The sequence below is a fragment of the Rattus norvegicus genome, chromosome 10 (assembly GCF_036323735.1).
Source record: "Rattus norvegicus strain BN/NHsdMcwi chromosome 10, GRCr8, whole genome shotgun sequence".
NCBI classification, from domain to species: domain Eukaryota; kingdom Metazoa; phylum Chordata; class Mammalia; order Rodentia; family Muridae; genus Rattus; species Rattus norvegicus.
The window spans coordinates 73826736-73851976 of record NC_086028.1 but is presented as its reverse complement, the minus strand read 5'-3'; the positions used below and the strand labels follow the sequence as shown (position 1 = coordinate 73851976).

The 25241-nt window shown below is 48.6% G+C and overlaps 1 protein-coding gene across 13 annotated transcripts in view; it reads left to right on the top strand.

Moving 5' to 3' along the window:
• The window catches only part of Msi2 (musashi RNA-binding protein 2), a 366538-nt gene that overhangs the window by 155521 nt on the left and 185776 nt on the right, over positions 1-25241 (top strand). Inside the window, exon 1 of one of the 13 annotated variants that reach the window (XM_039087674.2) lies at positions 4564-5552. The exons of the other annotated variants lie outside the window; for them this stretch is intronic. Within the exon in view, the coding sequence (XP_038943602.1) occupies positions 5376-5552 (177 nt within the window). The 5' untranslated portion in view covers positions 4564-5375. Of the gene's footprint in view, positions 1-4563; positions 5553-25241 lie in introns of those variants that run through there. 13 annotated transcript variants of the gene reach the window in all.

Sequence of the window (25241 nt, the reverse complement as noted above, 5' to 3'; positions counted from 1 at the left end):
TGTGTGTGTGTGTGTGTGTGTGTGTGTGTTTGTGTGCGCACATGCGCACACATATATGTACACATACGCTCTCTTAATCTGCTTTTCCATTGATGAGTACTTCTCTCTCAGCTGTTATAAAGAGGGATACAGTGAACTGCTCCCCATAGCTTTTTTTTTCCCGGAGCTGGGGACCGAACCCAGGACCTTGCGCTTGCTAGGCAAGCGCTCTACCACTGAGCCAAATCCCCAACCCCTCCTCATAGCTTTTCATTGAGCATCATAGTCTACCATCTACACTGTGTTAGCACAGAGGTATATAACAGTCACTGTTTTGCATCCATGAATCATATGTGTTAGTGGAAGATTAAAGGGAAGGCATGCAGTGGGCAGCAGGTAATAAAAACCCCCAGGCCATGTGTTTGGCCGTGAAGTAAACAGAACAGCCCATGTAAGAGATGGTGTTTGGGGTCTCTCGAATGGTGGAAAGTGGACAGGAAGGCTCCCTCAGAAGCTTTGTGAAGTTCCGGGGCACAGTCCTTTTCAGCAAAGGGAGGGGGATTGAAGACCCCTGGGACGGGATGGAGCTTTCTGGTTGAAGAAGCAGAAACAGGACAGGTGTGATGAGAGCTGGGTCAGGGAAAGGTTGCAGGCAGCTCATGTGAGCAGCCTTGTGAGCAAAGGGAAGAAGTTGAATTTTAAGAACCATGGGAAGCCTCTGGAAGGCTCTCAGCAAACAAAGGACAAAGGCTGTGTTTTTAAAGGTCACCTAGCCCGAGTTCCCTGGGGATTGAGTTGGAGAGACTCAGGGCCACTAGAGGCAACCTGGCCTGAAGCCCAGCCAATCCTTGTGTTGCATCTCTCTCTCTAATCCACCGTCCTCCTCCCCTGAGTCCCTTTTGCACTTAAAGTCAATATGGCGTGTTTACCACTTAATTAGAAAATCGTTTTTACTTGTCCAAAGCCTCACCAGCCGGGGAAGCTGGGGGACATCTCTGTTTCAAAGGGAGGCCCATTGGGAATGTCCCAGGCCCTCCGTGATGAGTCATTGCTCTTCAGGTGGGAATGACTGATGGGTTTATGTTCCATGTGTGATTGTCTGAGGGGTAGGAGGAAACTCACTCTTCCTCAAAAATTCTTTGTGTCTAGGAAGTCCTGTATTTGAGTGTTATCCCAGCTATGTTTGAGGAGACACTGAAGGGTGGGTATTAGCTCCCCTCAGTACACCGGAGACTGGACGTCTGAGAGGATGTGGGTCTTGAGTAAGAGTAGAACCCAGGTCTTGGGGAGGCCATGAACTCTGCAGTTATTTCCTGTATGGTTATGCTACTGGTTCAGCTCTTGGGGTGAATGTGTGACTGGGGGAGCGGGGAATCTAACGTATGGTGAAACTGTTGAAACCAGGAGAGATTTGTAATGGATTGTGGAAGCAGGGGAGGCATCACTGTGCTCTGCAGTGGTAAAGAGCTTTGGAAGGGAATAAACATAGGCGTGGCATCTAGAGGAACCCCGGGACAAGGAACTGGCCCTCACTGAGTCTCAGTATGCTGACCCATGGGATGGGAGGAATAACAAAGGCACTGCCTTCCTGGGCCACAGCCGAGGAGTGAATGAGCGAGTTTATGAAAGGGACCCAGTCCGGGGCTCGGCACAGGAAGTGCACTCGGTAAATATTAGCCATTGTGCAGAGCACTGGGAACAGATGATACAGAACGAAGAATGCCTCATCATAAATTTCCAGGAAAACCAGTATGCTGGTGTTCTGGGTATTGGGTTCTCTGCAAAGTGTGGAACCAAACCGAACCAAAACCATGATACCCAGCCTGCAAAAGATAGGAATAGAAGCCGAGAAATTTGTTCCAGAAAGAGGAGTGTGGATATGGGCAGCCCAGGCTAACTTAGTTCAGGGCAGGGAACCAGCCAGAGAGTACAGAGGTAGAAAGTTGAGTCCAGCCTTAGAAGTAAGGCTCTGGGTTGCTGTGGGGATTCTAGAAAAGCCACTCCTCTGTAACAACTGCCAATCACTAAAGCTGAGGCAGGGCCTTTAGTGGTTGTGGCACCTGCTACCGAGCTTGGAAAAGTGACTCTGCTAAGTGTCCTCCTTCCACATGCATGCTGTGGTGTGTGTCTGCTCTCGCACTGGACACAGGCACACACAGAAATTCTTTGGAAAAATGTGATTTTGAAAAGTCCGAAGTTTTAGACCTAGAAGGATGAACTTTGAGCCCCTACCCAAAGGTTTATGGGGCTGTCATGTCACAAACATGGGCTCCGGTTTAGAAGGAAACGTTCTCCCCACCTGCTTTCTCCCTTCTCCTGGGTGGGGCTGTGGGGGCCTCCAGCCACCTGCTTCTCCCCAGCTCGGAGCCATTTGACACCAGGACACCAGAGAGGCTTGCAGCCTGGAGACTGCTGTGCACATTGCTGATGAGTCTTCCAAGTGGAATGAGAGACTTGTGTGGCAGGTGACATGTGCCCTGAGCCTCAGCAGACTGTTGCCCACCCACACCCCACAGGGTGGGGTTTGGAATTTCTTGGGAGTGTCTTTGCCAGTTGGTGATACATACTTTTGGGCAGTAACCCAACTTTCGAAGTTTTGTTATTTCCCATCCTGGTTCATTGCAGTTTTACTGTTTTTGTTTTTGTTTTTTTTGTTTTTGTTTTTGTTTTTTGGGGTTTTTTTTGTTTTTGTTTTGTTTTGTTCTTTAAATCATATTGTATCTTTGTAAGACACTTCCAATTCCTTTGGGACAAAGTGAGGCAAAAATAAACCAATGAAGGCACTTGCTTTTCCTTGCACCTCACCCTCACAGATGACTCTGCGAGCCAGACCTCGTGGATGGCAGTAGACTGAAAGTCACAGCTGCTCTCTGGGAGGAGCCGACGACGGGAGACTGGGGATCTTAGCATGGCAGCGGGGTGGCCTGGGTGTTGAATTGGGGACATATGTGAAGGTCTGGGGAGAGAAAGAAAAGCTGGGTGAGCACCTCGTTGGTTCCATTCTACACAGAAGCCCTTCCTCAAAGCTCTCTCCTTTTCTTCCGCACCAGGCAGGCCTGCATTTTCCTGGCTAGAGGTATGAGGAAAGAAAAGAGGAAGGCTCTGTGTTCTTGGGTTACGAGTGGATCAAACAATTCCCGATGGGGCCCAACCAAGGAGAAGTTCACATCCTGTTTCTCGTAGCCGGCCGTAAAGCATTTCCACTTTGTTTGTTTTTATAGTGTTGAGATTGAACACAGGCCTTTGGGCGTGCTAGGTGAGCGTGATCTTCCACTGAGCTGCAGCCCTTTTCCAGTCTGCTTTATGAGGTGGGGTCTACCTGAGTTGCTAGGGCTGTCCTTAAACTAGCTTTGTAGTCCAGACAGCCCTGGCTCCATCTCTTGAGTAGTTGATTTCTGAGTCTGTTTCACTAGGCCTGTCTCAATAAGTGTTCACCCCTGTGGAAGGGAAGGTCTGGCCTTCACCAGGCCTAATCTAGAAGGGGAAACTGACAGACCAGCACTACACAGATATGAATCCACTTGTAATTTAGATTGCCCTAGGTGCTGTGGACAGAAAGCACAGGGGCCTCTCTCGGGGAGGCTCCTCAGTCCTCTTGGTAGTCTCTGCCTTCCGTGCACTTTCCCAAGTCTTAGGTTGGAACCAGTCCCTTGTCCCCTGAAACAAGCCAGACATCCCTCTGCATAGTGAAAGGGACGAGGAAAAGGAAGGTAGTGAGGACAGCAAATTTTCAGTTCCCCACTGGGCCACCTGTCCCAAATGGTAGGGGTTCCATAGGCAGCCCTCTGGGGATTCAGTAACGGGTGCCATTTCTCAGAAGGAGCTGGCCACAGAGATAAGACCACAATGACAAGGGGGCCATAAATTGTTACCTGTGCCCTTGGGGTACCCCCTTCCTCCATCCCCCCTCCTTCCCAAGCTGTGGGGTGGATTTAGCAACAGGCTTTTGGTTGGCGGGATGGAGAGAAAGCTGACTTTCTGGTGGCTGGGCATAATCGCTGAGATGCAGAGTGCTGATAGCAGGAATCAATTTAATTTCTGTTGCTCGGTGACGAAGGGGGAGGGGCAGGAAGGTCAGGGCTATTTTGAAAGCCACTGTTCAGTTAAGGAAACGGAATATTCCCTCTAAGGAATTTTCAAAAATATGATCTTTCCTGGGTAGTAAAAGTGGAAGTAGGTTGAGGTTGAGGGCTTTCGTCAGAAGAACAGTGTGGATACCCTGGAACATGCCCACCCTCACCCCATGTCAGGACGAAACCAGGACCCTTAGCACAAAGCTCACTGATCAAGCGGGAATGAATTGCATTTTGTATCTGTCCTTGAGTCCTCGGTCTTCCTGAGGTGTCAGATTCCTGAGATGTGTGGAATCTGGTGCTTGGGAGCCAAGCGAGCAAGCGTTAGGGGCTGTGCTTTGTGGGGTCTCTCAGGTTGGAAGGAAGGCTGAGAGGGACTTGGCAGATCTGGGCGAAGATTAGGCTTCCCTGAGACTGTGACATTTCTGTAGGATTGCCTGACTTGGTGTGTGTGTGTGTTGGAGGGGGTGGGTATGGGTGTGGGGCGGCATCCCAGAAGCACCTTTTGGCTCATCTGGACTTTCCTTTCTCTCTCTCTCTCTCTCTCTCTCTCTCTCTCTCTCTCTCTCTCTCTCTTTCTTGTGGGGGGATGGAGTGCTGGAGCCAGGCCAATCCCAGCCTTATCTGGAAGTAACATTTGTTATCAAGGGCAAGATGGATGTTGAAGATTTTCTATTAGCAACAGGACAGGAACTTTGTCTTGAAGGGACTTCCAGACCAGAGGACTTAGGGTCATTTCCTAATTAGTCATTGAGTTCTCCTGTGATAGCCCCAAGTCTAGGGTCAGTGTGTGAGAACCAGAGAAAGGAGTTGAAATGGTGAAGAAGAGTCAGACACGTAGGACCCAGTGTGTGACCCAGGGTCCACCAGCATGCAAGTGCTTCTTACAAGTTACCAAGGGAGGAAGGAAGCTTGTGCCTCTCTCCAGCCATCTGGAAGTACTTTATAATCTTCTGCCTGGGATATTTGAGTTGTGGGCGTGTGGTTCCAAATCAGCAAGGCTTCCTTGCTGAGGCTTTGTAGACTGGGCAAGTGATCCTTAATGCTGATCTCCTCAAAATCAGGGTGTTGTTTTGACCTTGGATCACTGTCGACCATTTTTGACACAGAAGGAAGGCATCAGTCATTTTGAGACACCGATGGGGAGGCAGGCCTTTCAGAGACGAGCCAGAGGGGGTGATGACAGTCATCTATGTTCAAACAAAGGGCTAAAGGAACAAAGGCTCACCCCTCTAGGCCAAGCTTGGGATAGGAAGCCGTAGACCTCACCCTTATTTAATAAATGGGGTCTCATGTAACCTCTAGCCTGGCCTGAAATGTACTATGTATCTGAGAATGGCCTTAAAATGGATCCTCCTGTCTCGCCCTCCCAGATGCTGGGATTGCAGGTACCAAGTGCTGCTAGACTGGGCTGCATCTCTTCTTTCAACAGACGGTGTTTGTTATCTCATGATTAGCGACTTCTCTGACCCTTGTGTCTGTCAACTCAGCATCAGCCAGGTATTCTTTATTCGAGGCCTACCCTGGGTTGGATGTGCATCTGGCTCAGTCAGAGCTAGGCCTGTAGCTAAACGAGGTTAAGAGAAGGTAGGGGACCCACACCACTGCTGAAGTGAGTGTGCTTGTTTATAGTTTGTCAGACTTCTCCAGTTCTGAAGTGAGCGGCAACCAGTGTAAGCTCGAATACTGGAAACTGAGGCACAGCTGGTGGTGTACGCTCACTGCCGTGCCCTGCAGCTGTGTCCCAGCCACATGTAATCTTGAATGAGGAGGGTGGGCTGCTGGTTTTGCCCTGGGTCTCTTGTTCCCCTGGGCTGCCTGGTGATACCTGGAATACCGACCTGAAGAGATATTTCAGGGACCAGATGGAGGAAACAGAAGCTAGAGGGCAAAAGACTCAGAACTGGCCTCAGGTCCTTTTCCTGAGGACAAGAGACTGGGCGCTGGGATCTCTTTCCTGTCAACACTGCCCCCTGCTGCTGCCCTGTCACAGCAGGCACCTGGCCACACTGGAGAGAATGTTTTCAGGCCGAGGAGCAGAGCAGCCTTTCCTAAGAGGCAGTGACGCTGGTACCCCACGGATGTGAGGACAGAGCCTTTATGTTTTGTTTCCATTGACAGGGATGGGTTTTCAGAACCACCCACTCCCTTGCCCAGGCTGGTGACTCACAAGGACAAGATGGCTGAGCAGGGAGTTGCAGGGACTATACTCCCTCCAAGGCCAATTTGATGCTAATTTTTGGCCCTAAGAATCCCAAGTAGCAGTGGCCTGAGTCAGATTTGCCCAGTTTGCCTCTCGAGGAGTCAGATTTGCAGTGTGTTCTATATGCTGCCTTGCCGCCCGTCTGTCTTACAGTCTTAGCTGGCTGGTTTGGAATGCAGAGACGAGGCCAGGGTTTTTGTCTGTTTGTTTGTTTTGTTTTAATTTATATAACGATTTTATATGCATTGGTGTGAGGGTGTCAGATCCCCTGGAATTGGAGTTAGAGATAGTTGTGAGCTGCCATGTAGATACTGGGAATTGAACCCAAGTCCCCTGGAAGAGCTGCTGGTGCTCTTAACAGCTGAGTGATCCCTCCACCCCCTGAGGCCAGGAATTTTTAGAGAAATAAGTAATAAAGTATCGGTACAGAGCAAGGCTTCTGCCATTACTAAGAACAGCATTTGGACTTCAGCTTTTGGGCTTTATAGTTTTTTGGACCTCTGAACTCTTGGAGTCTACTTGAGGAGAAGGAGACCCTGGAGAGAACAGGCCCTTCTGTGATAAGTGTGCTTCTTTCCCCTTCTCTCAGCCTTCCTTCCTTCCTACCTCCCTGCTATTGTGGTGGTTAATTGAGATATAAGGAGTACCCAGCCCGTGGCCTGACACACAGTGGTGTACAGACAGTGGCCTGACACACAGTGGGTATACACACAGCGGTAATATTCCTGACATTTATCAACACCTTCTTGGCAAATACAGTACACCCAGGGATTTCTTTTGTTGCAGTTTCACTCTGGTCACTTCAGGAGGAGACCCAGTAACTGCTTCCTCTTCCTCCAGCACATCCCCTTGTCTGTGCCTTTGGACATGGAAGATGGGTTCCACATCACATTATGGTCTTATACATCATTATAGCCGATTTTGATAAATCCTTGAAGGATGTTGACCTTCTTGGTTTTCAAGCTTAGTGGCTTCTTCACTCCCTTAAGGAGGAATTGCTGTGAAATGTAAATGCTTGAGGGAGATTTTGTAGCAAGTTTGCTGTCCTTAAGCAGCGGTGTTCATTGGCTTCCATACTGACTAGTCAGTCATCCTCCCTAAGAAGAAGGAATGGATGTTTTGTTCAGTGTGTTTTCTCTCCTGGGAAACTGCTACAACCCTGGGTTCTATTGTCCAAGGTGAGGTGGGTGAAGTCTGAGTGAGGATGTTGAAAAGACCCTGGAAAGGCCCCCTAGGGCGGAGTGGAGCCGAGGAAGGCACTGGCCTCTGGCCATGCAGTCCTTCCTTTCTTCCCTGACAGGTGTATAGAATAGTGTCTCCTGCTGGCATTCTTGGGGCCTTAGGATATCTCTGGCAGACAGGACTGGAAATTTGATGCTGTGAGACAGGAGAGGACCTGAGAATGCTTATTAAAAAAAACTGCCTTAATCCAAACCCAAGGGCTGAGGAAAGGCATACTTAGCCGTGACATACACTCATTCAGGCCAGCCAGCCTCAAAGGGGTTAGGAGTCACCTGGCTAACTCTTGGCCAGCCTTGGGGGGAAACATGGAGGCTCGGGTACTTTGGCTCTTGTTAGGAAGTTAGAAGGTTCATAGCCAGGGCTTGTGGCTTCATGTGACTTTTTTCTGGCCTCAGCTTTAGCTATGGAGAGGGTACTTGGCAAGCCCCTTGGGAGTTTCAGAGTCCTGCTTCTTCTGGCTCTTTTTTTCCTCCACCCACTCCCTGGTTTAGCAGAGGCTTGCAGAGCTCCACAGGGGCTGTGTGTTCTGGGGCAGCAGATGTTGGTGCTGACTAATGAGACTTCCTGGTGGCTTCAGTGGCCCACGTGGCTGCAGCCGGAACTGCTGCTTCTCATCTGCCACCCTGAGTTCCAACCACTCGAGAGGGTTAGGGATGCTGCTGCCACCGCCGCCTGCTGCTGAGTCCTGGTCAGAGGCTACATGAAGGAAGGCATAGGATGCTTCAACTTTGGGAGCTCACAAGACATCTCTGCAGCAGGGAGTGTTTAGTACTTGGGAAGGATACTTAAAGACAATGGCAGAGTAGGCCCATCTGAACAAGCCTATTCTACAACCACCGGACAGCCGCCCCCACCCACCCTGTAAACCAGGCCTGCCACAGCTTCAAGCTTCCTGGGGCTGCAGGCTAGACAGGATTACTCTGTAGCTATGAGTCCTTGGTTAAATGTGCCCCCTCTGTGAACGCCACTTGCCTCAGAGGCAAATGGGTAAGTGTCATTCCTACCACTCAGGGATTGTTGAAAGGACCTGGTGAGACCCCAGAGTGACGTATCTGGCCCCGGTTCACTACATCCATGGGGCAGGAAGCCCTTCCCTTCACCCTAGTGCTGAATCTTCAAAACAAAAGGAGGGTGGGGTTCTTGGTCCAGTAGCCAGTGTCTGGGCCTGTTGTGGAGATCCTATGATGGCTGTTTTCTCCAGGATGCAGTGTCCCAGAGAGGTTTATCAGTTAAACCTGCCTGGCTCCAGAGAAGCCAACGCAGACTTCCTGGTAAACACCTCCTGGTCACAAATGCCGTTGTGTAAGTTTTTGAAGAAGATCCCCAAAGCCTGTTTTGGGTCACCAGACCACGTGTGTGTCTGGGGATGAACTGTGTGAGGGAGATGTTTGCTCCTGAAATGAGACATTTTGTTCAGTACCTAGGAGTCTTTCATGTGACATTGAAGTCAGGTGCTGAGCCGCCCGATGCCAGGGGGTTTGAAGTTGAAAGTTGACTCTGCCCCTTGTAGCGACAAAGCTCTGTCAGCCCGAATTCCAATTTTCCCGAGGATTTTGGTCTGTTGACAACTCAGCTGTGCTTTCTCAGCACCTTTGGGTCTGTTTCTGTTGTGTTGTCGGGTTTTGTTTTTGTTTGCGTGTGTTTTGGTAGTTAGGGGAGGGATGGGCTACTGACAGGGCAAAGGGGGCATTTAACCATTTATTCTTTTTAGTAGGTTTAATTGTATGAAGATTATAATGCATACAAACGCCTGTAATTAGGGGAGTTGGTTCTGTGAGACAGTGTTTTAGTGAAGAAAATTACAGTGTTCATAAGCCGTCTGAGGAGGAGGCAGTGTATATTAACATGCAACTAGTTTTTGTTAATTCGTGCTGTTTACCAGTATTCCCCGGAGGTATGTCCCTGAAGTCCACAATGCTTCACCCTGAGACGACGCTGTCCATTAGTCCCCTTGTGCTGTCCCTGTAGCTAACCTGACACATAAGCTTTGCTGCCCGTGGCGCTAGAGCGACCAAACTTCCTTCTTCAACAAAAGGAGTTCTTCCTTTCTCTCCTGACTCAGATTATTTAGTCGTCCCTCCTGGGTGAGGTTGGGGCCTAGACCACCCTGGCAAAGTTTATGTCTGAGAAACCAAATACACAGAGGCAGCACTGCAGATTCTGAGCAGCATCCAGAACGGTGCCAGGTTGGGGAGGGGGCGTGAGGATAGTGACTCAGGCGTCCTGGGCAGAGCTGTCTCTGAGGCAGCTAAGGGATTTTTTCAGGCAGATCACATGGTTTTGTTAGTGCCCAAGGTATGAATAAGCTACGTGAGGTCAGAAAAGAGGAAAGGGGACAATGGACCAGAGGACTTCAGGGAGCAAGAGGCTTACCAGGGGAGGGCGAAGACTTTAGTCTCAGGGCATTTGGGAGCTAGAAATGAAGGGCCCACTGAAAGGGCTTGCTCCTGGAGGTGAGCTTTTTAGGTCCCCACAGAGTCTGGAGTCTTCATGGAAACCCTGTAGGCACCAGTTTAAGAAAAAAGTTGACCACGTATTTTGCCCAAACATCCTGGACTCATCGAGCTGGTGCATCCACATGCTAGAGGAGTATTATGACTTACTGAATCCCCTGAGGACACAAAGCATGGTTCTGAAGGAGGCATGGGGGTTTGAAAGAGCTGGTGAAAATGGGAGGGACTTTCTGACACCCGCGCAGATCGAAGGTTCAGTGTGTAGGAGGAACACTATATGGTCCGGTGGGACAAGAAGTCAGGGTTAGGGAAGAAGGGTTGGGCAGGTCTTAAGGCTTGTAATTTTGTTGTGTGGATACAGTCACATGAGCTGCTGCTGGGTTGCTCACAACAGTTTAAACGAAACCAACTGCCCCCTTACTGACACTTCCAAAGGGCCTCTGTCTATTCCAGTCAGTGAGTCTAGACCAGGCTGTTCCGAAAGGGAGACTCCAGATATGGTGGACCAGTTGTCGATGGCTTTGCTTATTTGTGTGACTGTCCTGGCGCCTCCTGTCACACGAGGAAGGCCCAGCTGTCCAGTCAAGCCAGTCAGAGCATAAGTATGTGGAACAAAGTTGGGAGTCTCCGGTTTTATAGCTGCACTTCCAATACCTCCGTGTCTGGAAGGCCAGGTGGCTGGTCCCCTGTGGGTTACCTGAGCTAGGAGCTCTGTTCCACGCAGCCATTGTTCTAGGAATGAAAGCTGTCTCTACACTCCAGCCTGAACAGTTTGTCTGGTGGGTTGTGTCAAGAAGCTTTTTGAAATAGTACCAATGGGTTTCTCTTGTCCCTTCGGGCCTAGCTGTGAATACCCAGATCTCTCAGTTTAAGAGTTCAGGCAAGGTTGACTGGTGGATAAAGTTACAAGTTGCTTACCAGAAGCAAGCTTGTGTGAGTCTGCTTCCTTGGCGGTTCTTCCCAGGGCTCTCCAGTGCGCACACTCCTCCGGCCTTGCCGAAAGATGATTATCTGGGATGAATGAAATAAAGATGTCCCTAACTGTGGTGTGGGAAAGCAATCCCATAAGTTCATTTACTCAAGCCCAGAGAGGGTGAGAAAGAGGCCGCCTGGCATGGTGTTCTTTTCCATTAACACTCTTGTGATAAACAGCTTAGATGCACTGAGAAAAATTAATGTAGCTATTGTAACTATTGTGGACATGTAGGTAATTTATTAAGGACAATTAAAAGGCTTTAAAAGTCATCCCTGAGGTAAAGTGAACGGGAAGCTGGTGTGTAGCGCATCTTGGCAGGGAGCCTGCTGGAGGTGTGTGGCGCTCTTCTCTTCTCTTGCCATTAGAGTGACAGGGTACAAAAAGCAGGGGTCCCAGTGCTCTGGATGCTAATGGCCAACATTCTGGGCTGGCTCCCTCTCAGCCAGGGAGACAGTGAACCTGGGAAGAGACATTGGCACCCTCCTCTCTGGGTTCTCCTCCAGCCTTCTGACACTTACAGGGCCACACCTGGCTCTGGCCTAATTTGCATTAGGGCTGTAGAAGGTTCCAGAAGCAAGGGATGTCATTTGCTACTAAGTAGCCTAGACCCTGGGTCAGGCACTGTGTTAAATGTTCCTGAGCCCCACTTGCCCATCAGCGAAGGTAGCTGTGCAGTGTAACTGGAGGGCTGGTATTGGAGAGCACATTGGACCAGGCACAGTATCAGACACCCATGGACCAACTGCTCAGCCATGCTTTATTATTGTCTTTTGGCATTAAGAGCATTGTCGTTATGCTGTTGACCGAGGGCCAAACTAAGATGGAAACCCAGATCCTAACTCCAAGGCCAGTCAGTGCCTTTGATGATACAGTGGTACCTGGACATCCCCACTCCTTCCCATCCGAGCATCCCCACAGTTACTTTGTAGGCGTGTTGGCATGATGCTTGACCCAGCCCCAGCCCCCCTCCACTCTGCCCTGAGTCTGAGCTAGTGTATGGAGGACAATACCAGCCAGAGACAACCTAAGGAAGGACAGAGCCCTCAATGTGAGGGCTCAGCATACCATGACAGAGACAGCATGGCAGAGTAGAGAGAACCCCTTATGTCATGGTGGGGCCGGAAGCAGAGAGAGGAGAGTGCCCATCATTGAGAAGGCCTCCCCCTGATCCCCACCCTCCATCTGGATCCCCAGGTGCTACCCACATCCTGGGCTGGTTCTTGCCTCTCAGTTAATCCTCTGTGGGAATACCTCAGACCAGCATCTGCGAGGTGATTCTGAACCCAGCAAAGTCGACAATGCAGAATAAACCATCTCAGCTGGTGTGACTTATTGGCCCCACATTTTTCTACACATAGACCAGAGTTGCTAGTTGTTCTTTTGTATTGTTTTGTGACGTGAGAAATCTTTGACACCGTGACTGTAAGTTTCTTTTTTCAATTAACCTTTTAAGTTAAAATATAATCCCATCACTTAACTAATTTTTGTCCTCCCTTTTTTCCTTCTCATGTCCCCACCCTCCTATGTCCCCCTCACTCCTCCAATTGACGACCTTTTTCTATTATTATCATTATTATTATTTCACTTACAAATGCATAAATATAACCTGCTTGGTCTGTTTTTGCGCTCTCTCTTGCTGTGTGTGTGTGTGTGTGTGTGTGTGTGTGTGTGTGTGTGTGTGTGTGTGTGTGTGTGTGTGTGTGTGTGTGTGATGATTTCAGGGCTGACCACTTGGTACAGATAACTAGTTAGTGGGCCCATCCCTTGAAGAGGCTAAGTCCTCCGTTCTCAGCCATTGTTAGTTGTCTAAAATCTTTGTTTAGGGGTGGGGCCCCTATGAGACACACCAACCCACCCCGAGGCCAACAAGTCTATTAGTATGGTCTTCGCTCACCCAGGTCTTCTTTGGGCAGCCATTTCTAGGAGACAGGATCTCACAGCACACTTCCTGGTCATCTGTCTCTTACCATCGTCCGTCCCTCTTTTTGATGTTCCCTGAGCCTTAGGGGCAGGCCTTGTATTGTCCTTGGGTCTTGGCTCCCCACAGCTGTTGGTCTATGCGTTGTTATGGTTTTCTGTAATGTTCTTCTGTTGCTCTAAAGAGAGGTTTCTTAGGGAGGTGAGAGCTATACTTTCCTTTGGATTTAAGCCATAGACTATAGTTAGGAATTAAGCTGGTAATCAAAAGTTTATTAAACACAGATACAGCCTGCCTCTCTTGAGGGTTGGGTGCCGTTGACAGTACTTTAAGTGGCTTATTTTCACTTGATTCTGTTTTTCTCTGAGCTCGATCATAGACACATATGTTATGTGTCCATTATAGACATATGCATCTATTCGCGAGAAGTAATTTTTAGTTCATGTACTGACTAGAAAGGAAAATGAAGTGTGTTAGCTCAGAAACGTCAGACACGACAGACTTTTTCCTCTTCACATGCTACAAATGAGCAGAGAGAAATCACTCGCCTCTGCTGTTAAAAGCTAGAGAGCCTGTAAAATAGTAAATTATAGAGGCATCATCAAAGTTTATAGGCACTGGAATTTGACCTTCAGCACATCCAACACTGGTGGGAGCAGGGTTTTCTTTTCTTTCTTCAAAATGAAACTGGAGAGGGAGGAAAAAGATTTATTACCTTGTGTGGCTAAGTGGCAACTGGAAATGGCATTTCTCAGTTTAAATGAGAGAGAGAGAGAGAGAGAGAGAGAGAGAGAGAGAGAGAGAGAGAGAGAGAGAGAGAGAGAGACATTGAAGTGCATACTTTACAGGAAGCATTCCTTGAAAGATTAGAACCTAAGGGCTGGAGTGATGCCTCGGTGGTTGAGAACATTTGCTGCTCTCTCAGAGGACCTGGGTTAGGTTCTCAGCACCCGCAGGGCAGCTCACAGCCATCTATAACTCCAGTTCCAGGGGATCTCATGCCCTCTTCTGACCTTTGTGGGTACCAGGCACCCACACAGTTTGTATACATACAGTCAGACAAAACTCTAAAATACAGGAAATAAATAAATTTTTTTTATAAAAGTTAAATTTTAATGGGAAAGGTGTCTGCTCTTCCTTCCACCCTGACTCTGTGAATCTTCATACAGAACTTTGTTGTGTACCTATCCAAGTTCTTTTCTGTATTTGTGGAGGATATAATGGAGCATCGGTTTAGTTCTGCAGACTTCCACAAAACCGTCTCCCACCTTACTCTGTCCTTTCCCTGACACAAATGGAAATGGGGGTGGTGATGCATCTGCAGTTGTCGTATTTTCTGTAGGGCCCAGGGAGCCCTCTCTTGTTGATAAGAGTGAGTCTGTGGGGATGAGGGGTGGCCAAGGCAGTCCACAAGGACTGAAGCACTGGGGACCAAATTCCTGTGTCCTTTACCTTGAGTGACCTTGAGGCCTGTGTCCAAATGCATCCCGTGTGGGGAGCTAAGACACAGGCAGGAGAGCAGTGGGCTTCCACCTGCTCTACGAGACAAAGCTACCCGGGCAGCCTTGGCTGAGGAGCCCTGTCTGGTCAATGGACTTCTCAGTCCGGTGTGTCACTTCTCTGCAAGGCCACTGTCTTGGCTTTTTAAGGTATCTTGGGACAAGCCTTAAAACTCGATATCCAGGTGATGATTATAATATAAGAATTTCAGATTGAACTGCATTCCTATAATTTACTGTGTGGGGAGCAGTCAGCAGTATCATGGGGCAAAACAAGAGCAGCCAGAGCAGGCAAGAGCACCTGCCTGTGAAGAGGATGCCACCTGTGCTGACACCCTTCCGCATGTCACCCTCACCACACGTGTATCAGCAACAGTTTCTATTAGTCTCCTTTTACAATGAGTAAATGGAGGTCCAAAGAGTCACCTGACTAAGGGTTGGTAGAGTCAGGATCCCAACCTTGTCGGACCCCAGGGTTCTTGCTTTCCTCTGCCTCATCAGGGATGGCCACAAGCTGGATAAATTCTGATATTAAGCAGGAAGGACTTCATGGCTCAGTGTTCAGTTAGCTAGCCGGTGGCTAGGCAGACATCCAGAATGTTATCTCATTGATAATGTAGCCCTAGTGAAATTAAAGCTCCCCACCTATGGGCTGAGTGGAAAGAGGACTCCCGTAGGAGTTCTGATTGAACTGTGAGCATTTTTCTTATGTGTGTTAACGGAATCAGGGGAGCCTGGGGTTCAGTGATGGGATAGTATCTTTGGTAGTCCCACCAACAGCCCCAGACTGTGGGTCATCAGACACCTTCTTCCTGTGTCTCCATGATGGTGCCAGTATGCAGAGGCTTCGGGCCTGCTATGAACATTTCTAGCCCATCTCAACTCGCTGGCCAGAAGCCAGTGCCCTGATGTCTTCTGACCTGTGTGGCTTGGGTCTGTGTGGGCTTCTGGAACTTGGTCATGAAGTAGCAAGTATATAGCTCAGGGGGCCCTGAGCTGCTAACTAGACCAGAAGCCAGAAAGCTGCTACGCTAATCCAGCCTTCCATCCCCGGAAATAAGTGCTACTGTGGCCCCCTGTGGGATTACAACCCATCTCTGGGACCCCACTAGGATTGTGACCTTGAGGCTGCTCACTAACTGCCTATGCCTGGGTTTCCTCAACTACCCTACTTTTTTACCCTGTTCCCAAGAGATGCTCTCTGACCTGGTTCTCTCCCTGCCCTTTCTATGGCACCCATGCTAAGATGCCCTTTGCTTTTAGACCACAGCCAGCTGCCCACTGCAGCTGGCATGGGAAACACTTATTCTCTATGCCAATTTACACAGAAAGTAGTCCTGTGGTCACCCCCTGAATAATGCAGAGGATCCTCTGCCCCTAGCTCTCCTGTAGGGCGGCTTGTTTGTTGTTGGAAACCCTTGGCATACATCCCAAGACTTGAAACGAGGGCTCGAAGCCATCGTTCCTGCATTAGCATCTTTTCCTCTTTTGCTTTTGTAAAAATCAACTTCCTGTACTTCCACTGGTGCTTCTAAGCCCTAGAAAGTGTGTAGGAGGGGCCTCTCAACCCTTGTCCATTGCTTGCCTGGTTCTGGGGGAGACCCTTATACATTAAAGATGACAGCTGTCACAGAGAGCATTTTAAAACAAGCCCAGTTCCCCCTCTGTATGCCCCCTGAGTGTTTAAGTTTCTGTGTATAGCAAGTCCAAAGCAAACAGACATTTTCTTGAGAGTCGAGGTGAGGTGGGACTGAGACAGCGGGGGAGGAGGGCAGCGGAGGCCACAGGGTGGGGGAGCCCACAGCTACAGTCGTGAACTGTTGGTCTCCTGTGTGTGCTTGAGAAGCAGGATTGCATCATGAGCTTAGCTGAGCCTGTCTCTTGCCGAGGTGATCTTCCAGATAACCACAGAGAATCTTGGGGTTTAGCCCACCCTTATGTATGTATGCACATGCTCTTGCACTCATGTGTCCCCCAACCCCACAACGCACACAAGTGCACTCACTCTCACACAGTAACACATCACATCCACAGCTGAGGTGTGATTGATCGAAACATCCCCAAGAAGGTTTCCATTGTGCACCTTACACTGCATGTAAAGGGAGGAATCTCTGGGCAGCAGAACCATAGTTTGGATCACCCACCCCCCCACTAGCAGTAGTGGCTGACTACCATGTGCCTCTCCACGTTTACAGTCCATGGGGACACACAGACGTGCAAATTTTGTCATTGGCAGGGAACTCCTGGTAGACAGAGAAGACAGACATGCACGGATGAGTCCCTAGCACTCAGACCCTCCGGACTCCTTAGAGCCTCCCTGCCTCTGTGAGAATGGTTGCCATCCCGGCCCTCTGGTTTTGGAGAGCTGTTCTTGATGGAGGACTCACTACAGGCCGAGCTAAGGAGCGCAGTCAGAGCTAAATCCCAGGCCTGCTGTATTAGGTCAGCAAATCTTCCCTGAAAAATGTTGATGCAGCTCCCGGGCTGCACCATCTCAGAGTTTATTTTAGGCAGATGATTGCCTTCTAGGTCATTTGCAACCATTTAAGCATCCTTGGCAGGAGAACATACTTGAATCGGCCAAGGCTCTTAGAGTTGGGACTGGGGCATCATCTTTTTTTTTGCCTAGCCTTATGACTTGACTGGCATTCATTCCACCGTCTGGATGAAGAGGAGAAAGGTGGCACTGCCCTGTTCTGAAGGCCCTGAGTTTTCATGCATACTACACTGGCCACTCCTACCAAGTTCACTCCTACCGTCTTTCTAGGCAGAATTAGGAGAGCCTGCTGTTACTTAGAGAGCGTGTGGAAGCCCCAACTCCTCTGACCACTTAGACATGGTTGCATCCTCTGCTCCCCTCATCCCCAGTCTTAAGCCTTGTTTCAGTTCTGGGTATTGTATTCTGCACCTCTCCAAATCCATCCTCCGAGTTGCCCTTAAATCAGTCTGTGCTGGTCCTCCCCTTGTGTGGAGGACTTCTCAGAGCCTCTGTCTGTTGGGATGATACCTGAGCTTGTCTCACTGCTGAAATCTATTAAGGGGGGTTTCACGGGACTAATGTCTCTTGAAGTGTTCAGTGAGAAGCTTCTAAAAAGTCTTTTACTACTCTGAGACATCAGCTTCCTTAGCTGTATACAATAGGAGCTAGTCAAGTGTTCTTAACGTCTTCACCACTTCTCAAGTAAAATTTCTCCTAGAGATCCTGGGTCCTCAAAACAGTGTTTCCCTCTTGAAAAATCGATTACTCAGTAAACATTGGGGAGTAAAATGAGTTCTGACTTGATAGATTGAAGTCAGATAGATACATCTGTGTTGGCTTTATATAAATATGTATCAGACATTATATTGCATGTATTCAAATGTATTTTCATAAGATAGGCCATCTTGAATGTATATATGCTTCTATGTGTATGTGCACACATATCCACATACACATGTGGTCTGTATACTGTACAACATGCAGTTTGCCAGTGGCTAACAGAGCATCAGTGTGATTATGCGATGGTTTGTCAAAAGCATAATTGTTATAAATGTTATAGAGTCTTTGTGCCATTTTGGTTGGCTCTTAGAAACTGATTGATACCATCTAGGCTAGTGGTTCTCAATCTTTCTAATGTTGCAACCCTTTATATAGTCCATGTTGTAATGATCTCCAACCAAAAAATATTATTTTTTGTTTCTACTTCACACTGTAATTTTGAATTACAGTTAAGAAGAGTATTGTAATAGTATTGTAGGGGACTGGAGGGATGGCTCAGAGGTTAAGAGCACTGACTGTTCTTCCAGAGGTCCTGAGTTCAGTTCCCAGCAACCACATGGCAGCTCACAAACATCTGTAATGAGAGCTGATGCCCTCTTCTGGTGTGTCTGAAGACAGCAACAGTGTACTCATAGAAAATAAATCTTAAAAAATAATCATAATGTAAATATTTTTGGAGATGGAGGTTTGTCAAAGGGCTTGAGACTCACAGGTTGAGAACCTCTGGTCCAGATAGTAAGGTTGGAAGTTAAATAAGGAAATCTTGGACTCCTCATGTCTAAGAATATCTGTGGTCTTTGAGGACCTCTAGATTGAATGGAGACTCCTCTCCAGATGTGGTTTTCTCCTTGTTCCTGCCCCTGAAGCATCTGCCAAAAGCCCAGTGGGTCCACCCATAACACTAATAAAGAACCCTGTAAACCCCAGAGAGTAATTGGACTGCTAATTGCTACGGATGCTGTGCTTTGAGCCAGGTTTGGTGTGCAGGATGCCCCCCTTGCAGGCCACAGGAGGATAATTTGAGAATTCTCTAGCCTGTTCTGGTGCATGGATGCTGGGCCCCTAGCAAGTACTTTGTGCTGTTTGCTTTGGGTAACTATGGAAGCCCACTTAAGGGTCACTGGGGTATTCAAGTCCAGTCTCAGTGCTGGTTGTTTTGGTTACATCACCCGGAAGAATGCCTGCCTCATTGTAAGAGCTAGAAAGAAGTTTCCCAGAAGCTGGCTATGCTATTCAGGGTATGTGACTTTCTTCTCTTTTCTTTTCTCTTTTCTTTTCTTTTCTCTTTTTTTTCTTTTCTTTTCTTTTCCTTTCTTTTCTTTTCTTTTCTCTTCTTTCTTTCTAATGAGTAGGAAGAAAACTTCCTGAGTAAAGCTCAAATTTGAGGTGGTTCTTTGGTACAGAAGTTAACCTGGCATCTTTGGGGACTTTCTCACAAGTATCCTTGTGACATTTAACAAATGGCCTTTGTGCTAAACTCGGGGCCCTGTCAGGGTGCTCTCTGCAATAATTTTTGAAAAGGGACTGGAAGGAGTGAGGTATAAGAAGGTGAAGGACACACTGCACAACCGTTGACCAAGGTCAGAACATTTTAGCAAAAGGGCATCATGCGGCCTGGAGACAGGAAGGGATGTGAGTCATCTGGTGCTTTTGCGTCTTTGTTGTCAGAATAATATAGGGACCTCAGGCTTCTGGCTTCAGATTCCATGAAGCTTAACCCAAGCAACCTCTGGGGTTAGAATGGAGCCCTAATGCTTGATAAGACAGTTTGGTTTTTTTTTTTAAAGTAACTGCAATCATATGTTAATTTATGCACCTGTAGCCCAACACCATAGGACACAGAGAGTTGTGAAGAACCAGGAGTCGAAGGTACCCAAGGTGGGCAAGAGAAAATATGCAGGCAGTAGGGAATCATGCCAAGTATGAGGGCCAAAGGGGCCTTGAAACCAGAGCAGGGGCTGGAGGGACAAGTCAGAGTCCCTGGCAGGAACTCTGCTGAAGGTTCCCAAGGGGAGGAGCAGCAGCACAGACTGACTTAAGGGCAACTCTGAGGGTGGATTTGGATAACTGCAGAGTACAGCGCCCAGAGATAAAGCCAGGCTTAGTTAGGGCTGGGGATGAGGGTGGTGGTGGACAGGAAACACATCTCAATGGGCCAGAGGAGTTCTGACTTCCATAGGCTCTCTAGGTAGCATGCAGAGTCTGTTGCCAAAATCAAGATTGGCTGAGAAGGTAGCATGTTCTCAGGCAGTGAGAGGGCTCTGGGTTATGTGCCCAGTCTGTGTCAGGAGCGTGCTTGGGCTGGTAATGGGTAAGGAAGCACTGTCTCAACACTAAGATCCTCCATAGGCGACAGCTTCTTGAGTGCTTCCTGGGAAAGCAGGGTAGATTGTCCTGCGGACCTGAAGCAAAGGCTGAGCTATCCCCTCGCCTCAGTGTTCCATTCCTCTGAAATGGGACTGGTGGCACCCTCCCCCTGCTTGGATGTGTGAGCATATACCCTGAGGATGGATAACCGCTCCCTGCCCTTGACCCTGCTTAGAGTGCCTGGGCAGATGTCACCCAGTCTTCTTTTGCCTGTGCACATGGACAGCCTTCTGTCTGTTCCCTGGGGGTGCCCGGACACTCCCAGGCAGATGTTGGGTAGTAATTAGTCAGCCCTAACTTTACAGGTTCAATGACTTGTTGTCTTAAATTTTTATAACTACAGAAAAACAGAGTGCTGATTTATTAAAAATTAATCCTCCTGGGGGTAGCTTCAGCAGAGGGGCTTGGAGGGGGGTGAAGGCAGGTGGTGGGAAAGTGCTGTGCAAGGCCATTGTTTCTGCCCTGCCTGCCTTCATTAGTTCATTAGGAGCACAGGCCCAGCCTATGCCTCCATGCAGCCAGGGAGATGGCAGCTCCGTGCTGGTCTCCTTTGAGTCCCCCACCCCCACCCCAGGTTTGTTACAGGTGCTGTAGAACGGTTCTACAGGGGGTTGGGGATTTAGCTCAGTGGTAGAGCGCTTGCCTAGGAAGTGCAAGGCCCTGGGTTCAGTCCCCAGCTCCGGAAAAAAAAAAAAGAACAAGAACCAAAAAAAAAAAAAAAGTTCCACAGATTTGTGACTTCAACTGCAGAAATCCTTTGTGTCCCAGCCCTGGGGGGCAGTGAGGAGAGGTAGCACTGCAGACTGGGGGACCCGGGGTGACCCTGTTCTAAGCCTCTTTCCTGGCTGTTGGCAGGCTCTGCTGGCTGTCAGTCACTGCCGTTCTTGGGTTTGTAGACATGTCACTCACATCTTTGCCGGTTTGGTTTCCTTCCATTGGCTTCTCCCTGTGCACTTATCTGTGTCCTCAGTCCACCTTTCCGGTGAGGACCCCAGACCCATTAGATCCAGGTCCTTCCCTCCTCCACGCTGACCTCATTCTAACATAACTAATTAAAACCTTCAACAACTCTGTTTACAATAGGGCCACATAACTGAGGGACATGGAGTTAACATCACTGCGGATTGGTTTTAAGGAAACAGTACATCTGGACCAGCTTCCTTCTTCCTCTCCTTGTCTAGCCTTTTTGGCTTCTTTGAGCCTGCCTTATTCCCTCACACTCTGTACCTCATGGGGTCTGTCTCTGTTGCCATCTCACCTGCCTTCACCCTTCTATGGTCTACCTTAGGATCTGGGTCATTGTCATCCAGCAGAAGTGGGCTGATGCCTTTCTGTGAGCCAACCCAGTCCCTACTTTCTTCAGTGGGTGAGTGTTGTGTTTATATGAACCCCCAAACCTTCCTCTTCAGTCCGAATGATTCTCTGCTAAGAGATCCACTGGCCACAATTTACTTCCAGGCAGGGCTGTGAGGGTGGGGAAAGGAAAAAAGGAATCTGTGTGAGTCTGCATACTTGAGAGAGAATTTCCTTTTATTGATCAAAAAACTTCCAGCACGGGGCAAGGACGTCTCATGCAGGAGCCTTATCGTTTAGAGCATTTCCTCCTCAGAGGCAAGGCATGCAGGCACGGTGCCAAGATAGCCAAGTTGGAATTCAGCAAGAGGGGAATGTTGGCCCCCACAGCATCATGGGCCATTAAGTCTGTAATGTGGCAGAGGCCTCTGGGTTCCTGTCTTCCTTGTTAATTGCCAGGATGCTGCATTTTTCTCTGCTGCTCTGGATGGGTGTCATGCCTTCAAACACACGTCCTTCTGCGGTTGCTCTTTCCCTGGGCACTAGCAATGACCTGAGGTCATGGGTGACAGGTCTCAGAATTAATTCTTGTGAGTAGAGTACCTCTCCCTGCTGATAGTCTGCTTATAGGCAGACTGTGGACTGATTGTTTCCACCTTTGCCAGGACCACCGGCTTATTTTCCATCTGGGACGGGTGAATCTGGAGCTCCCAGCATTATGGCCGTGGTGATGAGGCTTGCAGACAGATTTGGGGGGAACCTTTGATTAGGACCAAGAGTTTTGAGATGACTTTTGCTCTTAGGGAATTTCCAGTATGAGTAAAGTTAGAGGCGCCTGGGGTTTTTGAGAAAGCTATCTCTACCAAGCCTTTCACAGTTTCTATTTCTGACTCATTCTCCTCCCTGCCAAGGTTGCCCCTTGCCTAGTGGTCATGCACCAGTCCAGAGCTCTGGCCCCACTATCTCAGCACACCATTTTCCTCATTGGCTGGTCACCTTAGTCAGAGTTTCTAGCGAATTCGTTCACCTGGCCCTCTAGCCTTCACAGTCTGGTCATGTCTAGGTACTCTTCCCTCTGTCTTTTGTCTCATAGTGCCATCCATCCATTTGCTTCAGTCCCATTGATGCCCCCAACCCCAGATAGCATGGCTGAAATGCCCTGTATCCATCGCTCCCCCAAGCTTGTCAAACCCTCTTAGCTCCAGCCTTAACTCCAACACGAGTTCTGTTTAGTTATCCTCCTTGTGACCAGGCAGGATGTCTGGTCACACTCTGTGTTATTTCTTTGTCATTTTCTGGTTTCTTAGTCTAGAGACTCCCAACTAGCGCCAATGGGAATCATTGGTTGGGGCTTACAAAATACCTTTGCTTGGTCTTCCTGCATGTTTAGTTTAACTGTCATATGGATACAGTCAATGTATACATTCTCGGCTTGGGATGGTTCTGTTTCCTTGGTTGATCTATAGAAGGATGAAGCAGGTGAGGATGTTGGCTATGGGAAGAAAGCAGAGGCACGGGGGGTACAATATAACAGCAAAGCTACCAGACTAATGGAAACAGAGTATACCCCTTTTAGAAGTGCAGTGCTGGGTCAGAAAGGGCTGGAGAGATGGCTCAGTGGTTAAGAGCATTGGCTGCTCTTCCAGAGGTCCTGAGTTCAATCCCAGCAACCACATGGTGGCTCACAGCCATCTATAATGGGGATCCAATGCCCTCTTCTGATGTGTATGAAGATAGCGACAGTGTACTCACATACATGAAATAAATAAGTAAATAAATAAATACATAAATAAATAAGATCAGAGAGACTAAACATAGCTAAGCCCATTTCTCCGAGGAAGACAGATGATTTATGTACGGTACAGGTAACTTCCTGGCTGGTAGGCCGCTGTGTTTTTGTTTCTCTCTTTTCTTGTTCTGGAGATGGGTCCAGAGGGTAGCTTGCAAAGGACCTCCTGCCTCAGCCTGACAAGAAGGTGATGGATCTTGCCAGAAAGTCCTTAGTTCTGAAAACATTCCCTGGTTTGCTGGTAGTGGTAGAACTCTTTTGTACCCTAGCAGGCCACAGGGTACATCCTTAGCAAAGAGGCAAGTTGGGGGGGGGGAGAGTAAATGAGAACGAGAACAGGTTCCATTGTCACACAAGACAGAATCCGTGATCCTGTACCCCTAACAAGATAGCGTGACAGTGTCTTGAACCCTCCTGGTAAATGGTGTCTCCTGGCTTCCTGCTGGCAGTTTCTATTTTATCCCTACCCTGAGAGCTGTCCCCCTGTCTCCACTACCCTGTCTTAGACTACCCGAGTTATCCCTTTTTGAAGGAGCCTCCAGGAATAGTTTTAAACATAAAGACATTCCTATTCTGTTGCTGTCGTCTTTCCGCTTAGTACAATGAAGGACTGTTTCTGAAACCTAAACAAAGACGCAGAGGAAGCATTTTATACAGACATGAGCCAACATCTCAGACACCAGTCTCAAAGGCAGAGATCCAGGGCTGGGGTGTAGCTCAGCAGTAGAGTAGAGCTTTTGTGAGGTCCCAAGTTCACACCCAGTGCCAGGAGACCAAGCCTCAAACAAACATACAAACAACAAACAAACCATCACAAAACAGAGACAGATCCTTCCAGGCTCCTTTCCTTATTTGGGAGGTGGGCCATTGTCCTGGTTTCCTCAGAAACTGCTTTGGTGTTTATACTGTGATGAAACTACTTGTCCTTGATGAATCTAGGGTTGCCCCAGGTACAGTAGAAGACAGGAAGAAAGTGGGCATGGAGGAGACCGAAGCCCAGTGTGAGACAGCTGCCTTCTCTGGCCTGTCTCACGGCTTCTCTTTGCAGAAGCTGCAGGGCCTAAGCTACCAGGGCATTCTGGTGGAGGAGCTGAATGGAGTGGTGCACACCAAGCCTAGTTCCCCTCCCTGGCTGCTTCCTGGACCCCCACCCCTACTCCACCACCTCAGTCTTCTCAAGTTTGTGATCGTCTGAGCAGCCTGAAACTGGGTTGTGCTTAGCTGTGCATCCGTTTCTTTAAGCCCAGAGAAGGCTGAAGAACAGACAGCTTTATTTCGATATGCTTTTAGAGACCATTCGCTCAGCTCTGAGCCTGGGAGAAGGTTTCCAGGGTCTATTAGGCAGCAAGTGCTTTGATGGCTTTGGAATCATAAGGTTGATTTGAAAAATTGCCACCTAATGGCTTACAACTGGAATAAATTTCTTGAAATTGGACCTTGGAGGGAGACTGGGGTGCACGCAGGGGGGCCTCTCCCCAGTGCACCTCGCACACCACACTGGGCGAAGGTGCTAGTCTCTGTGGTCATTAGGGCCAGGAGTCCCCCCTAATTAGGCAAGGGATCCTGTCACTCTTCATTTCTCAATTTGGACCCAACATTTAGTGGCAGCCACTGTGGGGAGGCTTCAAACAGGAATTTCTCCCCACTGGCCTTTAAAAGGCCAGGGCCTGAGAATTCTTGAAAAATTAATGGGGTCTCTGTGGGTTCTTCCCACTCGCTGGTAACCCTGGCCTCTCCCAGGGCCCGCTGTGGCTGTGCGGCAGAATGGGCTCTCAGCAGCCGCTCTTTTGTATGCAAATATGACCTAAAGAAGTCCGGGAGGCAGCAGGCCATTGTTGCCAGAGACCGAGATTTCAAACAGCCACAAGGCTTTAAAATATTCCAGGCAGATATTGAAAATGTCAGTGGCAGGTTTTTTCTACTTACTTCTTACCTAGATCCCTTTCCCCTCCCCTTCCCTCCCCACTGCCACCCACCCCACCATAAAATATAATCAAAAAGCTGGTAAATAATTTAAAGAATTGCCTCAAAGGATTTGCACACTAGAAAGAGACTCCTTTGCCTGGTTTTAAGTAGGGAGAGATTGTTTTCATTTCCCTCTCCCCCGTGATATTTAAAATATTCAGGAGCGTCCCATAGGGTCTTGAACTCATAAGCACCTACATTTTTCTCACTATGTACTCATTCCCT